Here is a 22,568-nt window from a genome sequence, read left to right on the forward strand (position 1 = left end):
TGTTTTTCCAGTTAATTAGCCTGTAGAAAAATTACAATAGTAAGGGTAATTGTGGGGGATAAGAGGATTTTTAACTGGGGCCAGTGAAAATAGGTATTTTTATTTCATTAAAACAGGAAACAAAATAATGTCAAATCAAAGAGGCTTAATTCAGTCCAAAATTAAATCAGTTTTTAAGTCTTTTTACACTATAATAGAGCGCTGTGGAAATTTAGCGTACATCACCGTGAAATGAAAGTAAAACCCCTTTGTTTAAAAATTCCAAACCCTAAAAAAAAGTGAAAGAACTCTTTCCAGCGTTTTCTTCCCAGTGTTTTGGCTGCAATGACTTGACCAAAACTATTTAAAATTCACGAAGTCAAAGTTGGGCTGCTGGCAAACAAGTGATTTTTAAAATTATAATTATTACTTGATGGGTTCAGCCTTTTGCTTCTGTAAAAGTGTGGCAGAAACATGACCCTTATCCCATGCCAGAGGAGGGGACACCTGGGGCTGGAGTGCCAGGTGTCACCTCTGGTTCCTGGTGCTGGAAAGCATTAGGCTGCTTCTGGATGTCATGGCTGTGTGTGGGTGCTCACCAGCAGCAGGGTGTTCCTGTGGACTGGGGGTCCTCCGCCAGCACAGGGTTTCTCCAAGGTCCCTCTAAGAGGGAAGAGCCCTGAGGAGCGGGGAGAGCCTGCCCCAAGTCCCGGCATGGTGTGGTAACATTGGCATTTGTTGTGTCTTCCTCTGAAGTCTCCAGGTGCTTGCAGTAACTCAGGGCTAAGGCGCAGAGTTTATTTTCTTGATCACTTGTATTGTGTAATTTATTCCAGAAGTGCCTTTTCCAGGCCCTTGTTAAGCTCAGCTAGTTAATTGGTGGGTCATAAACATCCCTCAGATGCCCTCATGAGACCTGCACTGTACAGGCATCTGAGAGCTGGCAACAGTGGGCTTCCACCTGCAAGGCCCTTTAGTGTGAGATACCATCTGGATGTATAGCATTATGCAGTCTCTTGATTAATCAAATTCTCCCTTACCTCTTTTTTTCCCAAAGCTGAATAGTTTGGGTTCTTTTTTTGTACCTCTTAGGTCAAAGATACATGAACAGCAGGCGTCCTGCTATGATGTTCCTGCTGAAACTGCTGATGCTGCTTCCCTTTGTTGCAATTGCAGTCCTCCCCCCATGTTCTCGTTATGATTAACTTCGGGGCTGTTAATTGCTCGGTGTAAGCAGAGGCTGGCCAGTGCAGGGAGGTGCAGGAGGGGACTTTTCTCAGATGCTGACGTGGCCTGGGTTGAACTCGTTTGGTCCCTGCAGCTGTATTCAGTGGGGCTGCTGCATGGTGGAGTTTTTCACGGGAGGACCTTCATGGTGAACGTGAAGGACCCTTCAACGAAAGAACAAAAAAGTAGTGTAAAACTAATTCGTGGATGTGTTTCTGGGTTGTCCTCATGCATTCGGTCCCCCAGTTGCTGTTTGGGGGTTGGTCCTAGGCATGGCTCATGGGTTTTCTACTGCAGGCGGAGTCTTGGGGTGGACACAGCTAGCCTGAAAGGTGGATCCTGTTGGTCTTTGATATCTGCAGGTGGTCCCAGGTCCTCCAGTCATCATCCAACCCTGTAGAAACAGTGTTTCCTTTGGGTCAGGAGTCAAACTTACCAAAATAAGTATTCCTGGCACTATCCCTGGCCAGGCTGTGTTTTTGGGGAAAAAGCTGCTTTTGATGCCTTCTTGGTCTGCTTTTTCTGAGCTGCTGGGTTTTTACCGAGTGCAGGTACCCCAGGGGCATTCTGATAAGGCCAAACGGACGTTCATCAAAGACCTTCTAGATCTGTGATGCCTTCCATGCAGTAGCACCTTGAAGTTCCAAGACCTCTTTCTTCCTCCCTGAGCTAGAAGGGAAAGCCAAGCATTTAAGGTAAATCCAAACAGGGCTTGTTGCATTTTACAAGAGAGGGAAGTGCGGCACGGTGGAGGAGCCAGCGATACATCCCAATCACACGTGCAGCACGTGTTGCACTTGGGTCCATGATGGATGGAGCATTTCATAAAGAGCAGCTCAAGGACATTTTGGGATGAACTTGAGGTTCCTGTCCCCAGGACACCAGCAGTGATGCTGGGGCTCAGCAGGGTGCCTGAGAGCTGAGGTTGGCAGAAGGGGGTGATGTTGAGGATGCTGACAGCAGGGCATGTTAGGACATAGGGCTGGTGGATCCCAAGGCTCAGCATCTTGTCTTGATCTGGGCCAGTCATCCAGACTGTTGTTGCTGCTGGTGGAGGTAAATAGACACTCCCAAAGCTCACTTGTTCTCATGTTCATGTCAAAATAGGTCAGCTGTCGTGTCCTGGAAGTACCTGTCTTGCAGTTTGCTTTGTATTAATGAAAACCTCCCTGTCCTCCAGGCTCAGCTGAGTTGAGCTGCTTCATTTACCTCTTATTAATCAAACACAGTGGTCCCCTGGGCAAGAAGTGTAGCCGTGCAAGTGCAGCAGCTTTACCCCCTGGGGTTTGGCAGGCTGCTCTTCCCATCTTTATCGCTGGCTTCTTACAACCCCTCACTTGCTGTGATTCAGGGAGGGGAATAACCAAAGGGGGAGTGGGGCTTCTGGGGAGATGTGTGCCTTCACTGCTGCTGCAGAGCATCCAGCCGGCAGAGTGATAGTCTGGGAGTGATTGTGAAAAAATGCACTTCAAGCCTCAAAAAGGCTCTGGTGGCTGGCCAGTAACTTCCGAAAATTCCTGTCTGGGGAGGTGCTTTGCCTTGGTATTTGTGGACTAGTTCCTTGAGGGAGGGGTTATCCTGGTGAATTGGTTCAAGCTGTCTCATGAGCCACTGGACAGAGCTAAAAGCTGGGGCTGGATTTGAGAGGAGGGTTAAGCTTGTGTCATCGATCTGTGCCACTTAGGCAAAGTGAAACTTGGAGAGGGTCTGGAGAAACTTGGGGAGCCCTCTCCAGGGCTGGACATTGCCTGCTGCTGGGGCTTTAGCCAGCGTGGTGGGTCCACAGGGAGCTGGAGCCTATCTCTGCCACGCAGCAGCATCCGCTGGCTCAGCAGGAGCCTTGGTGGGTGCTGTGGTACCCGCACTGGGTCACGTCCCTTCCCAGGGTAGCTGCTGGGAGCCTGGTGCAAAACCTGGGTGTCACATTTGCTCTTCTGATTGCTATGGGAAACTATGTGGGAGAATGTGCAGGAGATCCTCATAGGCTGAAAAAATGTATTTAGGGTCTGCAAGGGCATCCTTCCAAGCAGTGAGAGCTGTCTTAGGTGATGCCCTTTGCCCACAGTAGTCTCAGGCAGCCGCGTTTAATGCAGAGAGTCCCTCTGGTTGGATTGCTTTTCCATAACACAGTCACTTTGCTGGATGGAAACCAGCTGTCTGGACCATGTCCAGTGTGTGTGGCCAGGAGCTAAGGAGGACACTCTGTCCGGCCCCAGGTGAAGGGAAGGCTTTGGTGATCAACACAATCCCGGGTCAAAAACCTGTTCTTAAATTCCTTAGATGTGTGAAGGTTGGATGCCTTTCTGGGGTGTGTGTCGTACTCCTTCATTCTCCCCCAAGCAGAAAGTTCAACAGGTAGGTAGGACATGGGATGCTGCTTGTGGCTTTTTCCCTGTCTTTGCAAGCGGCTGCAGCTCTTATATACTTAAATCTGGAGGAGGCCAGAAGCAGGGACAGCGGTCCTGGAAAGCTCAACTCTTTTTTGACACTGATGTCCCCATTCCCTGGCCAGCTCGGCGTCACAGTGGATTTGCTCGCATGGTGTTGGACACCAACCCCACAGGTTTTCCTGTCCCTTTGTGCTTCCTCAGAGCTCCGTTTGGTTCCCTGCCTCTTTATTATTATTAGACCAGAAGCATTATGAGGAAGGGACTTCTTTTCCTTCTGCATGTAAAGAATTGCCTATTTCCCAAATTCCTTTCCACTAGATATTCAGGAGCTCTCATGGGTGGTGGTGCCATGGCCACTGCCTGTATGGGAAATCAGTCAGGTCCATGGCTGATGCTCCCAGGGTGGCCATGATGTAAAAGCCAATCTGCTGCTTATTTTATAGCTCGAACATTTGAATGCGGTGGAGGAGCGGGGGTCCAGGATCCAGAGGCAGGTTTTGGAAATCTTGTTTGTTTGTGGGTGTTGTTGAGTGGGGGTTTTAAGGGTTTTGGTTTTTTTAGCACTGAAGGTAATTAAAGATTCAGGAGATCTCTGAATATACTTACTTGTGCATGGAGTCTTTCAAATGAGTTTAATTAGCTCAGAGAGGGGCATGGTAAGCTGTTTATTTTCTTTTTCCTCTGCAAAACGACAGAGGTTTACTCTGGATTATTTTTCTTTCCAGTTCCAGTTCGACAGCTCATGTTGGGCAGACTGCACAGAGATCCCTTGTGAGCAAGGCCAGCCTTGGATCGTAGAGAATTGTCTCTCCTTGAAATCTACAGCTTGGTTTGCTCGTGTAATCCAAGCCCAAATATCACCGAATCTGAGGCTGGGAAAGATTGTTCCCCTTGGTCGGAGCAGCAGGAACCTCATTGCAGGGGTTTGGACTAGATGATCTTTAAAGGTCACTTCCAAACCATTCGATGATTCTACGATTCCCAGGAGGAGAGGACCAGCTGGTGGCTCCTAGCATAAAATCCCCTCCACCCGTCCGGAGTGGCAGCTCTGGTGTTTTGGCTGGTGGCCGAGGTATGTCCTCTGAATGCTGCTAAAAGCCAGCATACGGGTGCAAAAATGCTCTTTGCCAGCAAACTAGGGGCATGGTTTAATAGGGATTAAGCACCCTCCACGCCTGCCCTGCTGCTGACCAGGGGATGCCGCTCCTGCCCCATCCCTCCCCACCAGCAGGCACCTGTGGGATGGATTACTTCAGCGGGTTGACATCTCAACTTAGAGTTGGATGTATCTTTTAGGATTACTGGGCTTTTCACAGCCCAAGTGCCCATTATACTGCCTGGGTGCCTGGAAAGAAAAGATTTACTTTCTGATAATGGTTTCCCTTTGGTTATTTGGAAAAGACAGTACGTGGCAGCCGGTGCTGGCGTGTGAGCCCACGGTTGAAACGTGCGATTATAAAGTGTACGGATCAGCTCGTTATTGTAATACTTTTATTTAGGATGTGGGCTGTGCTCTCTGCCTGCAGAGTGCTGCCTGCACAGGGAGTTTTGCACCCTGGCTGCTGCTTACCCCCTGGGACCGAGGATCGGGGCTTACCCCCTGGGACTGTGGAGGAGCTGGGCGAAATACAAGTATCGCTTGCCTGAGGGTTGCTACCTGCAGCATGCGTCATGACAGGGCACATGCGTGTGCACGGTGTACATGTACAAGCTCTTCTGGTGGGAGAACATCCTTCATTCATGTCTTCTAGTATAATTCCTGCAACCAGCATGTCCTACCCAGCCTGCCGGTGCGATGCCTTGTGCTCTTGAAGGAGAAACAGCGCAGGTCCAAAGAGGAGTTCATAGAGCACGAGTTAGATCTGTGCTTTTTGGCTATTTCTTCAAGCATTTTTATTTGGCAACGTTTCCTTTGTAAAGGTGAAAAATAACAATGATAAGATGTAACGTGGACTCTTGTTCCCTTAGCTTTTAGCAGAAGCAGAGAATGTGAAAATGGATTATGTCTGACTCAAGTTCATTGTTTCTAGTATCAGCAATGTAGAGGTAGGTTATAAAAGGCTGTTCTTGGTTCAGGTCTTGGTGGTTGGAGGTTTTTTTATTACCTGTTTTGGGTTTTATTTCTAGACATGCTGATGTATTTCCATATATTGAATTTGTCTCAAAATCAGGGGACGGAGAGCACGCCTTGCTGTTGTGCTGCAGCTGGAGTGATGCTCCAGCAGACTCCTTGCCCTGGCATCCCGTGTAGTGGAGCATCCCACCGCAGGGTGGGACTGATGTCTGTCAGATGGCCCATAAACTCACCTCCATTCACCCCCTGAAGTTCAGATAGCAGTTTTCTTATTTGTATGCTGGGTTTTCCTTTCTTTTTCTTGGCAACATGCATCACAAGCCAAAGGTAACATCTCCACTTGGGCAAGGAAGCCCATCTGGTGGAAAACCTCTCCAGCCTCATGCACAGATTTGACATGCTGAAAGACTTTGGTCCTAAGGGTGATGAGGCTTTGGTTTTGTGTAAAAAGAAAAAAAAAATCCACCTCCCAACTGCAAAACATTCCTCATTGCAGTGAAGCAAGCTACATAATAAATTATTCTCTGGGTGAGAACAAGGGTTTTCTGGCTTTCTGGTTATTCCTCTCCCTTTCTTGCTGGATCACTGTGTCAGGGCAGCTGGTTTGGGCCAGATTCTGTGGCCTTTTGCACTGCCTCTTTTCCCCTCCCTTCCCTGCTCCCTTTATTTCAGTGTTTATTTTAATGGCTCTGTTTTGATGCGCTGTGGCATTCGCCCACTCAGTTGCAAGCCAGGCTCATGGATGGCACTGCAACGTGGCAGCTGTTGGGCTCCTGTCCTGTCACTTGGGCTTTTCTGCATCGCCGGGTACCAGACCTGAGACTGGAGGATGATGAAATATATAAAATGCCTAGCCAGCCGTGGATGGATCAGTATCTGAAAAGCCTAAGGCTAGCTCCAGCAGTGGTGGTTTTCAGAGGTGTTTACATCTTAATTAGAAAAGGGTCGAATCCAGGGTATAATAATTTACATTGCTGCACTTTATGTTTTGGCATTCCGAAAGATACTGGCTTTGGAGCAGCAAATCCAAACCAGACACATGATGCTTCATCTGTGCTCGTGGAGATGCAGCAATACCTGGATGCGGGGAGTCTTGGTTCATCTCGATTGCTTTCATTTTCCATAGTAACTGTTCCTGCAGCTTGCTGGATACAAAAGCTGGCTGCCGGCAATAAAGATAAACTGCTCGTTTCATTCACCGGGATGCTCTCGCTGCTTTAGAAAGACACGTTGCTAATTACTTGTTGTTGGAAATGGGCTGGATTAGGAGAGAGAAAATATTGCTGCTGAAGGAGCTCATTAAAAGGAGATGCTGGGAAGCAAACCCGATGCCCCCCCGGCTGTGGCCGTGCTGGTAGGCAGGGGTTCAAACCCCAAGCACAGACGGTCAAAGGTCCGTCAGCATGAACTGCTGCCAGTGTCAACTGGTGGACGGTTATTTGCAGGGTCAAAGCACACGGAGGGTTTCACCTGACCTGATGAGAACTAGGAGAGTTGTTCTGCACCAGCTGCTCTGCCCTGGTATGTGTGGTTGAAGTATCTCTCCCAGGTCTGGGGCTGAAGGAACCTCCTTCCTTGTGCACTTCAGCAGTGGCTTTGGAGAAGTGTGGGGGAGGTGATGATGGAGGGTTTGACCACGTGCTGATCCTCTCTGCCCTGCCCCAGCAAAGCACCAAGCAGAAGAGGGTGTTATCTGGCTGACAGGTGATGTCCAACAGGTCCTCGCTGTAGGGAGCGGAGAGCGATGGGGTGGGTTTTGGAGGGTGGACAAGGGATGTGAAAACTGTTGGTTGCTCACGGGGTGTCTGCTGGCTGGCGCTGGAGCCTTTCCCTGAGTCTTGCTGGGGTTCTCTTCAGTTTGATTTTACCCTCATCCCATGCAGGCACAGATAAATAAACCTATGGGCTGCTGGGGTGCTGCTTGGTTCATGTCCCACATGCCTCAGAGGAGAAAGGACCTGCTGGATCACAGCAGGATTTAAAATTTATTTATTATAAACTCCCCAGGGAGAATGAAAGTGAGAGGGACACTGGATGTCCTACCACAGAAGAGTAAAAGGAGGTGGCTGCGTTGGTACATGAACAATTTGCACTGTGACAGCCTTTTATAGGAAGCATCTCTTGTTCCTAGAAAAACCTGGGATGATAAATCCCATATGGCAAGAAGAAGGCTTTCAGTGACCTGTCAGGGTGGCTCTGGAGCCCGTCACAGCCTCCCTCTCCAGCGGCTGGCCTGCGATGGCATTCTGGGGAATAAATCCTCTACGGAGAGAGGCCACTCTGCGTTCCTTCTGCCTGTATTGGAATTGCAGAGGAACAGAGGATTGGCATGGGATAAATTTTCAGTATTTAACTGGAGCATAAGTAAGGAATAGACATGGGTTTTTCAACTCGGATACCTTAAGTGAGTCACTTAAACCCATATCTAAAAGCTGAGGCAGGTGGTTGGAAAGATGCGCTGGGCACTTGCCATTTATTGAGATTTGGTGGTCATTGAACCTTCTGGTAATCAAATTTTTATATAGGTGCCTAAACCTGGAGAACCCTGATGCTAAGTACCACATAAAGCAGTTCTGCCTGAACTCTGTATTTCAGAGCTCTTCTCCAGTCATCTTACCTAGGAGTCAGCACTGAGTGTTACCTCCTGGCAGGGTAATTGTCAGGTAAATCCCCTTCCAGCTCTCACTGTTTGGGTGCGAGTGATAGTGGTGCTCCTGGTTCTCTTGTCTTTGAAGGCTGTGGCCTTCAAAGACGCTTGTCGTGTGTGAGAAAGCATTTTAGGCTTTCGGCATCCGTCCAATGGAAGCAAAAAAATGGCAAAAGCAACCTCTTTATTTTGTTTTCTTGTCTGATGCCTGACCGGCTTGGACTTTGGGTAGGAGTGAGAAGGTGTGCAGTTGTTGGCTTAACAGGAGGTTAAGATGTTGGATTGTCTTGCTGAATTGGAGCAACGTTTGTTTTAAGAAGATCTCTTCATGGGCAGCAGTTTTGCTGGAAAGGTTGCCACATCAGCATGTTTTGGACCAAAAGCCCCCACTCCTCACTTCAAGGAATGTTTGTTTGGGGCTGGAGTCCCTGCTCCCTTGGGATGGCTGGGGCACCGGTGGGTCCCACCCTGGGGGAAGAGCTGTGTAAGGCTGCCCTGTGGTGCTGCCTCGGCGCTGCCAGGCTGCTGCAGTCCAGGTTTTGGAGAAGCTTTGTCTTGTTGTGCTGGAGAGAAGGTGGCTGGAGCATCTTCCCTGGGGGAAGATGTTCGCATGGGGTCCTTTCGCCCAGACCGCAGTGAGCTGATGGAAATGCTTTGCTGTCCCTGCATGTCTGTTGTCTTCTCATCACGGTCTCACCTTTCCTACGTCGTTTTGGTTGCAAGTTCCCCTGTGCTGTTGCCCCCCACCCATCTTCCCCCAAATGGGTTCCTTCCATTGCTGCTCTTCACCTCTTCAGACTCATCCCTTGCTCCCGCAAGTTCAGCAAGCCTGGAACACCTTTGAGAGAAGGGGAATGAATGTACCAACGTCACAAAAAATGCTCTTCCTTACTGAGTTTATTTGCTGATTAAGGGTAAAACTGTATAATTGCCATAAACTATATAATCTTGCTAGAGCAAGAACCCCATTTAGATCACTCTTAATAACAGCTATTAATAATAATTATACATTAAAGTAATGCTCATAGTTACTAAGTTACAATAATCAGTTTACACATCTATTGACTTTTTCTGCTGCTGACTCCTTGTTTTATGGTCGCAGTAAAGAACATAGCATGGGCTTTGTAGGAAAGGTTAGGAAGGCAGTTTTCAGACCCCCAAAACTTACAGACTTTGTGCTTTGATAAAGTAGGGAGAGAGGAGGGAACAGGAAAAAAGTGTGCATTTGAGGTTGTTCTCCGTTAATTATCACTAAGGAGTGTATCTGGGGTCTGGGAATCCTTGGTGGTAGGCACTGTGCCAACACAGATCCAAGGGACCACCACTCCCTGAAGAGCTCTCAAAAACATGTGTTTTCTCGGTTTGGGAAGACATCAGCCGCTTTGATGCTCAGATGTGGGTTTGGATTTTTCTTTGAAAACCTCTTGTTCATGCATGTTTTGTTTGAAGGTGAGGCATAATGGGAAACCTGCTCCAGGCACAGAAGTTTCCTGACAGGTGGCACCAAGAAGAGCAGGAGACCATCCATCCTACACCACCTTCCTGGCAGAGATTGTTAATTCTGGAAAGAGAGAGGAGGTTTAGCTTTAGTGTGGAGAGTAAACCTTTGCAGGTAGACTTGAATTGGTCTGGGTCTAGGAGGATGTTTGGCTTCCCAAGATTCCTCCTGCCAAGGAGGAAGGGCCACCATTTGTGCTCCAGAATCTGTCCTGCTTGAAGGGCCAGGCTGCTTGAACCAAGAACCAGCAAATGGGCCTCTGTAAACTCGTGATTATCTTGGTTTGGTTTTGTCAAGCATGTTTTATATATGTGCATCTCACACTTGGTGGAATTAGGTAGAGCCCAGTAGCTGAAAAAGCTTCTAGGGGATGGTGACCAAAACAACCCTCATCTGAGCGCTGGGATATCTCTGGGCGGGCTGGTGGAACTGGAGAAGGCAGTTGCATGACAAGTGGGAGAGACTCATGTAAAATGGGTGAGACTGCTCAGAAAGAAGTATGGGAAGTAGGCTGGGAGAGCAAAGCAGAATTTAAGCGATGAAGTCCTTGAACATCATCTCATGGAATTGTAAAACCATTCAGGCTGGAGAAGACTTCAGGTCTGTAGTTCAGCTACTTGCCCAAAGGAGGTTTAGCATCAAGTTGGGATGTTACCTCACTCCGTAGGGATCAGGCACGTGCGGTGCTAATGATGAACTCCCATATAGGAAGGGAGTGTGGTCAGAGGGGGAATTCAAAGGACAAATTTAGAAAACCCAGAGCTGGTCGCTACCAGGGAGTGCCGTGAGATGCCACAAAGTCAAGATGTTCCTTTGCTTGTTGAGCCTCTTTACTGACACCCTGGTTTGGGTGACAGTGGCATATTGGCAGTGGCTCTGGCCCACCAGTACGTCCATGTTGGGTGGCCAGTCTCTGTGTCATTATGTGATTCACACCGGCTTGGTGCACACCAAGCATATAAAGAAGATTACAGGCTGTGACTTGTTAGTCTTTTATCTTATTACGAGGGTTAGATGCCAACCAACTCGCTGTCCGTGCTTGGACATCTGCTCTAGGGATCTTTGTGTACAATGATGATCCTATCTCAGGTGTCTGGGGTAGCTCGTCACCCTTAAACATTCGGGAGTGTTCTTCCTGCAAAGTTCTGGTTTTCTGTACAGAGAGGTGAAGGTGCTGTGAGATAATTGAGAGTTGCCTACTAGAGATCCATAAATCTCTCAGATACATGGGTCTTGCTCATTTGCTGGATCTGGTGGCTTCTGACAAACCCATTCCTTCTCAGTCTGCCATCTCTGCTGTTGCTAATCAGCAAAATGCTGTTTGGCCGTGGTGGTGAGCCCCCCCCCCCCCCCCCCCCCCCCCCCGCCCTGCAAGTGGAGTCCTGTTAGCCATTGCTCTGCTTTGTACTTTATCATGGATATTCAAGGGGGAGCATCCCTGGGGCAGCGCCCTGAGCTTGTTTGCCTCCAGTGCCACCTTAAAAAACCCACAGCAAACTAAAATAGGCAAACCCCCTTTGTGTTTGTGCTGTGTGGCCCCAGGGGATGGAGCATGACCACTGACTCTTGTGCTGCATCCCAGGTGATGTCACCTGTATCAGCTGTCCCCTGCCTCACATGGTCACTTCCCCACGCCATCCTGCCCTCCAGGACTCCTTGCAGCCACCTATTCTCCCAACTCTTTCTTCAGCAATTTCTATTTAATAATTGATGGTTTCCATATGGTAATTGGCACTAATTAGCTAAAAGGGGAGAAGCATGCCCTCCTTGAGGGCTTTGTGCTCTCTGGGGCTCCTCTTTTTTTTTTCTTGTCTATTTTTCTTTCGTTCTGCTTTTTAATATGCCACATGATTTTTGTTCAGGAGCTAATGTGTGATATTGATCTACATAATGAACCTTTTTGACAGTCCAGGCACATTTGGGAATAATTCCTTGAGCAGATGAAATCCTTAGGCCAGAACTGCTCGTTCTTGGCAGTTTCCAAATGAAGCCACAATTGTTCAGAAGTGACAGATGAGAAATAGTTCAGGAGCTGGAAATTACATGAGCTGAGAACAGATTTCTTTTTCTTTTTTTTTTTTTCTTTTTTTTTTTTGCTTTCCCTTCTGGATGGCATGTGACTCACTCCGAATTTGCTTGGTAATTTTATACTAGTCTCAAAACATACAGTCAATACCAGTTCCTGGTGAAGGAGAGGGTGAAGGATTAAGTCCTTGTGTCCTGCAGTGTGGTGGGATCTTTTGTGTCTTCTCCTTCCCAGCCGCAGGGGAGGAGGAGCATGAGACTTACTACAAGACATTGGTTCAAAGCTTAATTCATGTGCAAACATGCCCAGCCCAGGTACAGGAGCTGATGGTTTCTTTTCCTTAAGGTGTGATTGGCATTCAGCCATGGAGTAATAGGAAGGAGAGCATCATAAAGCCTCTCCATCTCCTGTAGAGCCATTCTCCTGCAGAGAGAGAGAGAGGTTTTGAAAATAAATTCTGGTGTGATTGCTGTTTCACCTCCACATGCAAACGTCGTCGCTGGACCATTTACAATCGTGCTGTTCACTCAGCGTCATTTACTGCTACCATCTTAGAGAAGTTTTTCAGTTATCATCCTCTTCCTCACACCCTTGTCTGTCATGCCTAGCTTATCACCCTTATCCAGCACAGCTAATGCCATGGGCTTTGTAAATTAAACTTGTAATTTTTTTCTTTTCTGCATGTGTCTGGAGGTTTTCATTATTTTGCATTTTAAGAAGGAGGATAGGCACAATGTCTGTTGTTGTCTTTAGATGTAGGAATATTACAGAAGTGGGACTGGTTTTGCACACAGGGAAACTCTAAATGTGACAACCTAGGATTATTATAAATGTTATTGGAAAAGAGGATGTACAGCAAAAAGTATCCTGCCCGTGGTAACTGATAGGCTTTGGCTGCTGTTTTTTTAACCTTTTTATAATTACAGGGAAATAATTTCTCACCTCTTTTTATTTTGCTCTCTCAGGCCCCCTCCGTTCTTGGTGTCTTTCCTGAAGGGATGGAGAACTCGTCGGTGGCATCAGCCTCCTCGGAGGCGGGGAGCAGCCGCTCTCAGGAGATCGAGGAGCTGGAGCGTTTCATTGACAGCTACGTCCTGGAGTACCAGGTCCAGGGGCTGCTGACAGATAAAACAGAGGGGGACGGTGAGAGTGAGAAGACACGGTCCCACATCTCGCAGGTGGGTGAAGGGCACAGTGTGGGGTGGGAGAGAGGCTGGGGGACACTGCTGGCTTGTAGATGCATGTCCAGCTGAAGTAGCTTTTCTAGGATTGGGATGTGAAGCAGGATGTAATCAGACAGTGGATTTGGGGCAGCTTGCTTCTTTGGCTATATATATATATAAGGTTTCCAGCCCATTGGTAGAGGACTCCTGACTGGGTTTTGTTTTTTCATGGTCTCAAGGTGCATGCCCAAAAGATTTCTGACTTCTCCAGGGTTCCCGTTTACAAAGGAATGACATTTCATTTGCAAATGAAGGATGCCTCTCTCCATGCCAAACTACTTCTCCAGGGTGAAGAAATTCTGGAGGGACTGGGAAGACCTGCAGGGGCTGCAGCAGGGGGGGATGCTTGGTAGTGAGATGTGCTCCTGCCCTTAGGCACAGGGGTGTCCGTGAAACAACCAAGACTAGAAGGTCAATCGAAAGCCCCAAGTGCTTCCCAGAAGTGTGATTTTTGTGGGCATTTTAATATGTATAACAAGTAACCTGTTTGCTTGCTTTCATGGTTATGTCAGAGAACGAAATTTCTGTATTTCAGAGTATGGGAATACCCAGCAAACAGAGGGATGGTTATGGTTTTAGCAGGGCTTGGTGTTGTCGTTAGGAATGACATGGTCCTAGTTAGGTTGGTTCCTAAAATGGATATTTTACATCCAACACAGGGAGAAATGAAACCTCTGAAACTGTTCTTGTTTGGAGGGAAATAATTTTTATTGTGCCAGATGTGTGTTGAAGATGTGAACTGTCAAAGGGATAAGGAGCCTGTGGTGCAGGGAGTGGTGGGCTTGGGTCCATGCACTTGGGCTTGTAAGGCTGCCATCATACTCTGTTTGAGATCGAGGTGCTTTCCTACCCTGCAGGGCTCCCAGTAGGATAAAGTATTTAGGTTAGAGACCACTTACATACTGGTTATGAGGATGAGGTAAGAATAATAAGGCTGAAGGGTCATAAGTGTAAGGGTATAGCCATCATTAGGTAGCTAAGATGTGTCTGAGCTGCTGCAGGGGTCTGCTGTCTGATCTGGGTCTTTGTCTCTATATGAGGTGCAAGGGGGACTGGTCCCGAGCAGAGATCCTTGGATCACTTTGCATTAAGCTTTAACGTTAGCTTAGTGGCTAACGAGACTGTGTGGCAAAGCCAAGCTGGGGGTATGTTGATGGGGAGAAGAGCAGAGTCCAGGCTGGGTTTGTTCAGGACCATGACCTCCTCCAGCACGCAGAGTTTTGTTGCAGGTCGTTTTGTCTCTTGTTTCATGCCCAAGTCTATTAATAGCTTACAAATGAGTCCCTGCCTCCCTAGGGCTTTGTTTTGCCTTTAATTGGGAGGAGCAGTTCGAGTAGAGAGGGCAAGGCACTGCCGGCTGCTGGAGATGCCCACTTCTCCTGTCCTCTGCCCCGTGCACCCCATGTGCTGGTGGTGGCAAAAGCCAGTGTCCCTGAGTCCACCACAGGAGTGGGCCCATATGAACCTCATGAAGATCAACAAGGCCATGTGCAAGGTCCTGTAAATGGGTTGGGACAATCCCCAGTATCAGCACAGAATGGAGGATGGATCCGTTGAGAGCAGCCCTGCAAAAACAGACTCGGGGACAGCAGTGGGTGACAAAACGGATGTGAGCTGGCAATGTGCACTTGCAGCCCAGAATGCCAAGCTTCTCCTGGGTTGCATCGCAAGAAGCGTGGCCAGCAGGTCAAAGGAGGTGATTTTCTTCCTCTGTTGAGACCCCACCTGGAGTACTGTGTCCAACTCTGGGGGCCCCCATTCAAGGAAGACACAGACCTGTTGGAGCAGGTCTGGAGGAGGCTATGGAAATGGTCAGAGGGCTGGAGAGCTCCTGTGAGGACAGGCTGGGAGAGCTGGGGTGGTTCAACCTGGAGAAGAGAAGGCTCTGGGAATACCTTATAGCACCTTCCAGTGCCTAAAGGGGCTGACGGGGAAGCTGGAGAGGGGCTCTGTACCAGGGCCTGTAGCGAGGGGACAAGGGGGAAAGGCTTTGCACTGAGAGAGGGGAGATTTAGATTAGATATTAGGAAGAAATTCTTTACAGGCTGCCCAGAGCAGCTGTGGGTGCCCCATCCCCAGCAGTGCCCAAGGCCAGGTTGGATGGGGCTTGCAGCCACATGGGCTGGTGGGAGGTGTCCCTGTCTGTGGCAGGGGGGATGGAACTGGATGATACTGAAAGGTCCCTTCCAACCCAAACCATTCTGTGATTCTGTATATGGAGGATCCCGTCCTCATCTGATAAATTAGATAAACACTGCTGATCTCTGAGCTGTGCGGGTTTGCTGGAGCCGAGGATCTGATCCAGAGCTTTATACCCTTTATAAATTAGCTTGGTGTAAAGAGATTATCGATCACAGGAAGCTTTTTAAGAATAGAATTTGATGAAGAGGTCTTTTACAATTTGAGGATCAAAACTGTTAGAAGTGGGAGAAAATTAATTTAAAAGTCAAGTGATCCAAAGTACTTCATAGTGCATTTTTGTAACTGAAGGCCAACTGAAAATGGCTGTTGGAAGTGACATTTCTGGAGGGACTTCAGGTCAAACGGACAGGTGCTGCTTTATTTGATGTGTCAAGTTTAGAAATACTATTGAATTACAAATAAATAAATAGTCAAAATTTTACAACCACTTTCAGCCTGTCCACAGCTCCACCCATAGCCTGGGCTCCTTCTGCATCTTAAGGAGAAAACCCGCCAATTCTTGTGGCAGCCCTGGTACAGTTTTTGCATTAAGATCCTTGATTGCAACAACCAAATCCATCTTCCAGTTGTGGAAATGGGATTTTAGCTTTCTTCCCTGGCCTACCCTATAAAAAAAAGAGCTGCTGGGTTTTTAATGTCAGTTCTGGGAATGCTGTCTTTAAAGACAGTGAGGTTTTATTTTAAAAGAAAAATGAATAATAATGAAAGATCTGAACATTGAACCTTTTAATTAAACTGCCTTTAGAGGCATCTCAAATTAAGCAGCTAAATGTGGTTATACCCCAGACCATTGGTGTATAAGTTTAATTAGGATTTCTCTGTGAAACTGCAGCGAAGTGCAGTATTTCATGTTTATGGGGTTGTGTATGGCACGAGGATAGTTTTTTATATAGGTTACCTGCTTTTTTTGAGCAGTGTCTAAAGGGATGCATTAAGAAGGAATTAATCTCTTGCTTCCTGAAGATAACTCGTTTTCCCACTTCATACCCCGAATTTGTATAAGAAATGATCAGGAATTTTTATTTCTGATTTTCTCTGCCTGATACTTCTTACCAAAGCAAGGAATAAACACGCACATATCCTGCAGCTTGCTGGAGTAACCCTGCTGGAAGCCAGCCTGACTGAAGGTGGCACGTTCCCTCTTAAGGAGAGCTGGAGGAAAAAGGATGGGTTTAGGGGGAAGGCACTGGGCTGAGGCCAGGAAAACTGGTTTTGACTGCAAGGTTCTGTTGGCAACTTAATCTTTAATGTTGGGCAAGTTGCTTGATCTGTCTGCAGTTCATTTCCTTGTGGCTGCAGTAATGTTTTTCCTGCTTGAGAGAGGATAAATCCACTCACCCATGTATGTGAGATGCTTAGATGGTACCACATCCACAGATAACTGCTCTGCATGCCAGGGGAAGGAAGGCAAGGCACTTCATCCTCCACGCTGCTTGCAAGGGAGCTGAATCCATCACCGGTCTACAGAATCCCAAAGTGTGGGGATGTCTCCAACCTTGCTCCCACCAGGAAAAAGAGGAAAGTCAGAGGGAAGGTGCAATTTTCTTTTGGCTGTGGACATACTAATGGTTGAGCTGTACCTTGGAGACCTTTCCAGGTGTGTGGTTGCACTCAGAATTGTTAAAAGGAGATAGGCATAGGTCTAGAAGAAGGCTTTCAAGAGTGATGGCATCATGAGTTTTTCCAGATGGGTCAGCAGAGGTGGCAGGAGAGTGACAGGCAGCTCTTCAAGGAGCTCATTAAGGGTGAGGCTGAGATCCCCCCATCCGGTGAGCTAGAACAGGCTCTCCGGTAAGAGCAGAGGTGTGCAGGGATCATGGGCAGTTCTAGAGGTGGCTCTGCCTCTTATTTTGTGGCCTCATCCGTACCTGTCAAAAAGCCCTCAGGTAGTTGCTGTTTTTGTGGAACTGACTTTTCATTTTCTTGGCACATCAGCCTTAGTGACAGCATCCAAGCGGTGAGTGTCTCTGGAGCAGCCGAGCACTTCCAGGATGAAAGACCTCAGAAATGGGGGCTGGTCACCGAGGTTCAGTCTCAAATTTGTTGGGGGGTGACAAAGTGACTTTAGGATTAATCAGCACCTTTCACGTTTGTCTAGTGAAAATTGCTCTTTATTTTTTTTCCCCCCAGTATGATGCAGCCCTTCATTTCTTTGGGGGGAAAAAGAACCCCGGATGACCCCAAATTGAATTATTTTGGTGAAGGCATCTTGGGGGAAGCGGGGCTGAGTGGCTCGTGATCTCATATGGCCAGGAAGTCCCCTGATGCCCATGCCCTTCACCATGGGATGAAGCCAGTGTGACAGCAGAGCTGCCATCCAGGCTGCACATCGCAGCTGCAGCATACAGCACTGGCCAGACCTGCAACTGAGCTGTTTTCTGTTTTGTTTAAAATAAAACCACAGGTTTTTGGCAGCTCAGGACTTGTATCTGTCCCTGAAGCAAGCAGAGTTGGGGAAAGCAGAAATGTCCCAAACTCCGTGGAAGAGTAATCAAATCAAGCTGCCCTGGTGTGTACCACACACCTGAGATACCATTTGCCGTTGGAGTTTGCAAAAAAATTCTGGAGATGGGTTTTATTGCAAAGCATCATTTCAGGTGCCTTCCTGCAATTATTCCTGCATCTTCCCTCTGCTTATTGTCGACAGGTGGAGCGTTTCCAAGCCAAAGCCTTTGGGATCATCCGCAAAAAGCAGGAGGTCTGCATGCGTACAGTGATGCCCGCAGCTGGACAGTGTTTGCTGTGCGCTGTGAACTGACACAGCAGTTTTCCCCAGCCTGGCTATTATTTTATGCAATCCCTTTATTTATCCCTTTTACAGTGGACGGCGGATTGTAGCGAGCAGCTTGATGGCAGCTGTTCCCCATCCCGAGGGAAGGGCTCGTCGTCTCACGAACACAATCAGGTAGGGGTTGTGTTTAGCTCTTCCTCACCAAACCTTTGCTTCTGTTCTTGCACTGTCTCATCTGGCAGCACAGAGCCCACCGGGGCTGCCAGCCTTCCCTCTCCTGTGGAGGGGCGATGTGTCCCTCTGCTCGGCTTCTGAAGGCTCGCTTCCACCAAAACCATGGGAGGTGGGTAACATCCCAATGTGTCCATAGATGTTTTGACCAGGAGCTTATTGCTCTGGGGAAAAAATATGGGGTGTCCCATTTATTCCTGAAGAGCTGCTTATTGCCACCTGTGAGAGGGACCTATGTAGAGCATCAAAGCTGACTTGGAAGTACGAGATGTAGCTGGGATGAGGGGTCTTTGTGTAGCTGTGTGTCTTGGTTATGTGCTGCAGCAGAAGGATGGTGTTGTAGGGAAGAGGATTAAATAACTGAGAGGGTGAACTGGGAGAAGAAGCAAAATGGCATGTGCTGAGAGTTTGTGTGGGGGGTGAACTGGTTTTGGTGATTTTACGTGGTGTGAGCATCAGTGAAGGGTATGAAGCGTGGCTGGCATCACTGGAGGTGATTGTCCCTCCTCTGTGTGGGCACCTGTGTGGGAGAGGGTTGGATATGGTGGCGGCATGGATTTGACCATTGTCACCTGCTTGAGGAGCTGCTGTTCCACCATGAGACCATCAACCCTTACAGAGTAGCGTTCACCCAAGGAGATACTAGACCAAGCCAGCTGCAGGAAAGGGTGGAGCAGCGTTTGCAGTTGCTGTGGTTGATGGATGTTCCATCTGGAGAAAAGGCTTCAGACTGGTGGTTTTGGTGGTTTTTCCCTGCTTGAATGTCCTTCAGGCTTCGGTTTCACATGTGGGATCTGTGAGAAGAAGCCTGGGAGCCCCTTGCAGGGTTGTACAAGAGGCTGTGCCAGTCTGAGCAGGGCGTATTGCAGCTCCCATTTTGGGCGCAGTTTCTTCCTGTGCGGAGCTGTGCTGGAAGCTGCTTGGCTGTGGGATGGGGGCTCATGCATCCCCTCCCTGCCATGTGCCTGGATGCAAGGATGCTGGGAGCATCTTTACAAACACCTGCGTACTGCAAAGACAAGATCTTGTGTAGGAAGGTGTGTGCTGTACAGAGATGCTGCTTCCCATGAGCCTCTGAAGGTGCCAGATGGAATTGTGGATTTAATTTACTATAGCTTTCATCTGCTCTGAAATATTCTGCTGCAGAACCCCATCCAGGTTCCCTCCCAGCGTCACAGCCGGCTGCTTGAAATGCAGCTGGGAGGCTGGCTGCGTCCATCGAGCCTGCTTGGGGTGTTAGCAGGACTGGGCGTTCTCCCTGTGGAAGAAGGTCCCTGGCTCTTCCCCCGAGGGCTCAGCTGATGTGCCAGTCTTTAGTGGGTACCACAGGAAGATGCAGGAGTCATGCGTGAGTGATGCTTTCACGGCTCTAATCATCTCAGCTCTGACATCTTCCATCTGCCTGGTGCCATGCTCTCTTTTGTTTCAACTTATAGGGGTTTTTTGTTGGTTTTTTGCCCCCCCCCAACAGATTAAACCTATTTGATCTCCTCCAACAGGGAGCCTGTTTTCTATATACAAATAACATCCACCAATGCCCAAGCTGTTTTCCCTGCATTTGGGCTCTCTCCCAGCCTGCAGCAGAGCTAGTAATTATCTCTCTCCATGTTGGGCTTCCTTTAACAGTGAGTAACAAATTTTCCTTGGCACCAAAGAGCAGCTACAAGCTATTGTTCTTCTGTCCCGGCAAGCATTTCTCTTGCTGTTACTGATACACGAGCGAAACGCTGCTGGCGAGGACGAGGTTCAGTTTATTACCATTTCTGGCTGTTGATTTTTCACTAGTAGTTTTAAATGTAAAAAAAAAAAAAAAAGAAACCCAAAAAATATCATTAATAAGGTGTTTGTCTTGAATGCAAATTATCAATCACTTTTCAAATGTGGTAAAAAAAAGAAGCTGGCTAATTATCTCCCCAGGGATGTTGGTGGGGTTTTTTGTTGCAAATTTGTATGGATTTTGAGGGGTTTGGTCAGAAAATCAAATTCTTGTTTTCCCTGTTCTGTTCCCAGCTGAGATTTCTGCCTTGCCAGTTGTGCAGTATGCACCGATCTTAGTTGAAAAATACTCGTATATGAGATTTCTGCTGGCTTCAGCTACTGTGAAAATGTGCCTTATGTATCGGTGACCATGATTTGTCTCGTGCGGTTCTAACCTGGCAATCAGAAAGGGCATTTATATGGAAATCCAGGTTAGTTCTGGAAATATATTCAGCGTCTGGTTCCTTTTGTGTGAAGGCAGAGTAGTCCAGTGCCACATTTTCAAAAGTAATTGGCTTCCTAAAGGTTATAGGTGAGCCTAGAGTGAAGCTGAATTCCCTGTGCCTGAAAATCCCCCTCTGCATCCCTAAGTACCTGATGCCTTTGAAATTCTTGTCTGTGGGATTCAGCAAGATCAAGGCAAACAGAAGAAAGATTTTTACGTGTGTGTATAGGTGTATTATGTGTTTATACAGACATCTCTATATAATACATGTGTATATAGCACCCACAGGATGTTGTGTAAGTGTGGGGCTGAGAGCAACTGCTGAATAATGTGCAATTTATGGGTAAAAATAAGGTGTCTTGATGCAACCTGCAGTCCAGGATATTCCTAAATTGCTGTTTTTCCAGTGATTTTGGGTAGCTCTGGGAAAGGCTGCCCCATACTTGCCCTGCTTTTGTACTGCTTGGTGAGATCTCTGCTATTAGCAGCAGTGGGAGACTGAATGGGCGTTAGTGCCCATAGACTGGCACTTGTGCACGCCATACAAAGCAACGGCTTGAAAATGGAGAAAATTCTCCCTGGAAACCTTATACTGTGGTCTTCCCAGTTCTCTGGGCAGGTGGCCGTGAGAAAATGGTCTGCTTATGGGGGATCTAATGAGAGATATTTCATGAACTTGTGGTATGCTGAGAAAATCCTGGTGTCACTATTACATTCATTTAATTTATAATTATTCTTGTTTCTTGGTTTTTTATAATTGTTTCTTCATGTTTGCTGCATGGCATTGCCATGCTTTGCTAAGCCCTGCTGTATTTGAGTGATAACCCCCAGAAGTTCTGCTAGCACTGTGTGAGCCTCTGGGGTGAAGAACACTCCATCGAGGTATGCAAGGTACTAGCTGAGCACGGTATTGCCTCTATAAGTCAGGAAAGTTTAGATAATGGAATCATTTAACATCTTTTTATGTTTGCTTTTTTTTTTTTCTGAGAAGACCCAGTGGGAAGATTTTATATAATACTTTATTTGCATTCCCCTTGTGAGGCTGTTGCGTGTAGGAAGCTCTTTGATATATTTCTGAGAGCAATTCATTAAGTAAAAGGCTTCTGGTATGGTATGGTGTGGTATGGTATGGTATGGTATGGTATGGTATGTAGAGGGCCAGCGGAGCTCTTGGTACATGAAAGATCTGGCAGCAGCTCCATCCCAGGCTCCCCTTATGTAAAGGGCATTAACAAAAAACAGCAACTCTGCGGGTTTGTCCCATTTCTCCAGGCGGTGGGAGACGGAGAGCTGAAAATCCTCCTTCCTGGCCAAGTCCATCCCTTCCCCCATGGTGGCTGGCTGTCACCCATTGTCACCAAGCAAAAGCCTGTGGTGTTGGCAGTAAATGGGACTGCAGTTTATTTTAACTTCTTGCTTGCATCCCTGTCCCTGTCCTACCAAGTGCAGCAGAGACTTGTTATGTGATTGGGGACCTCAGAGCCTTCTCCGGGTGATGGTCGTGTTGATGGTCACTACTGAGCAATGAAGGAGCAGGGGGTGTATGGAATCACATCTGCATTATCCTACACCCTGCTGGTAGCACCCTTCTGCTGTCCTCCCCAAGGAGCTGGTGGTGGAGGAGATGACTTGGTTTGCCTTGCCATGAAGCCAGTAGCATGAAGCAGCATCCCTGTGGCAGGCAGAGGTGGTGGGTTTTCACTCTTGGGCTTTGGTTGGAAATTATTAACTGGCCAGGGTCAAGAGCACCCCAAGGACTGTGCTGTCAAGTTAACAGCCTAAGATGTTGAGTGTCCTGCGCTGTTTGGTAGCATGGAGATGTAGAGGGCTTTGCAGGGACTGTGTGCCACAGTCACTGAGCCTGGCACATCCTGCCAAAGCATGTCTGAACCCAAACCCAAGCCTTGCTGATAAGGAAATTATGAGAAGTTCCCACAAAATCAAATATAATACTACGTAAAAATTTGTTTATGATGTCTCCATGACTTAAAGAAGCACTGTGCTGTGCTAGTGCCAAAACATTTCCAGGCAGGAGATGCTTGGCGTAGTGAGCTGGGACTGTAGGCAGAGGACGTGACCTGCCTGTATCTGGGGGAGGTGCAGCCAGAGGAGGTGTCTTCACGGTTGTGTGTGGAGT

At 47.8% G+C, this 22,568-nt stretch overlaps 1 protein-coding gene across 4 annotated transcripts in view; it reads left to right on the forward strand.

The window, feature by feature from the left end:
• Positions 1 to 22,568, forward strand: part of CTIF (cap binding complex dependent translation initiation factor) — a 141,543-nt gene that overhangs the window by 13,894 nt on the left and 105,081 nt on the right. For 3 of the 4 annotated variants that reach the window (XM_056325211.1, XM_056325212.1, XM_056325213.1), the window contains exons 2-3: positions 12,807 to 13,019; positions 18,088 to 18,171. In XM_056325211.1, the coding sequence (XP_056181186.1) occupies positions 12,840 to 13,019; positions 18,088 to 18,171 (264 nt within the window). In that variant the 5' untranslated portion in view covers positions 12,807 to 12,839. The remainder of the gene's footprint in view (positions 1 to 12,806; positions 13,020 to 18,087; positions 18,172 to 22,568) is intronic. The other variant, XM_056325214.1, reaches the window with a different exon arrangement.

This window comes from Falco biarmicus, chromosome Z (genome assembly GCF_023638135.1).
Source record: "Falco biarmicus isolate bFalBia1 chromosome Z, bFalBia1.pri, whole genome shotgun sequence".
Taxonomy (NCBI): domain Eukaryota; kingdom Metazoa; phylum Chordata; class Aves; order Falconiformes; family Falconidae; genus Falco; species Falco biarmicus.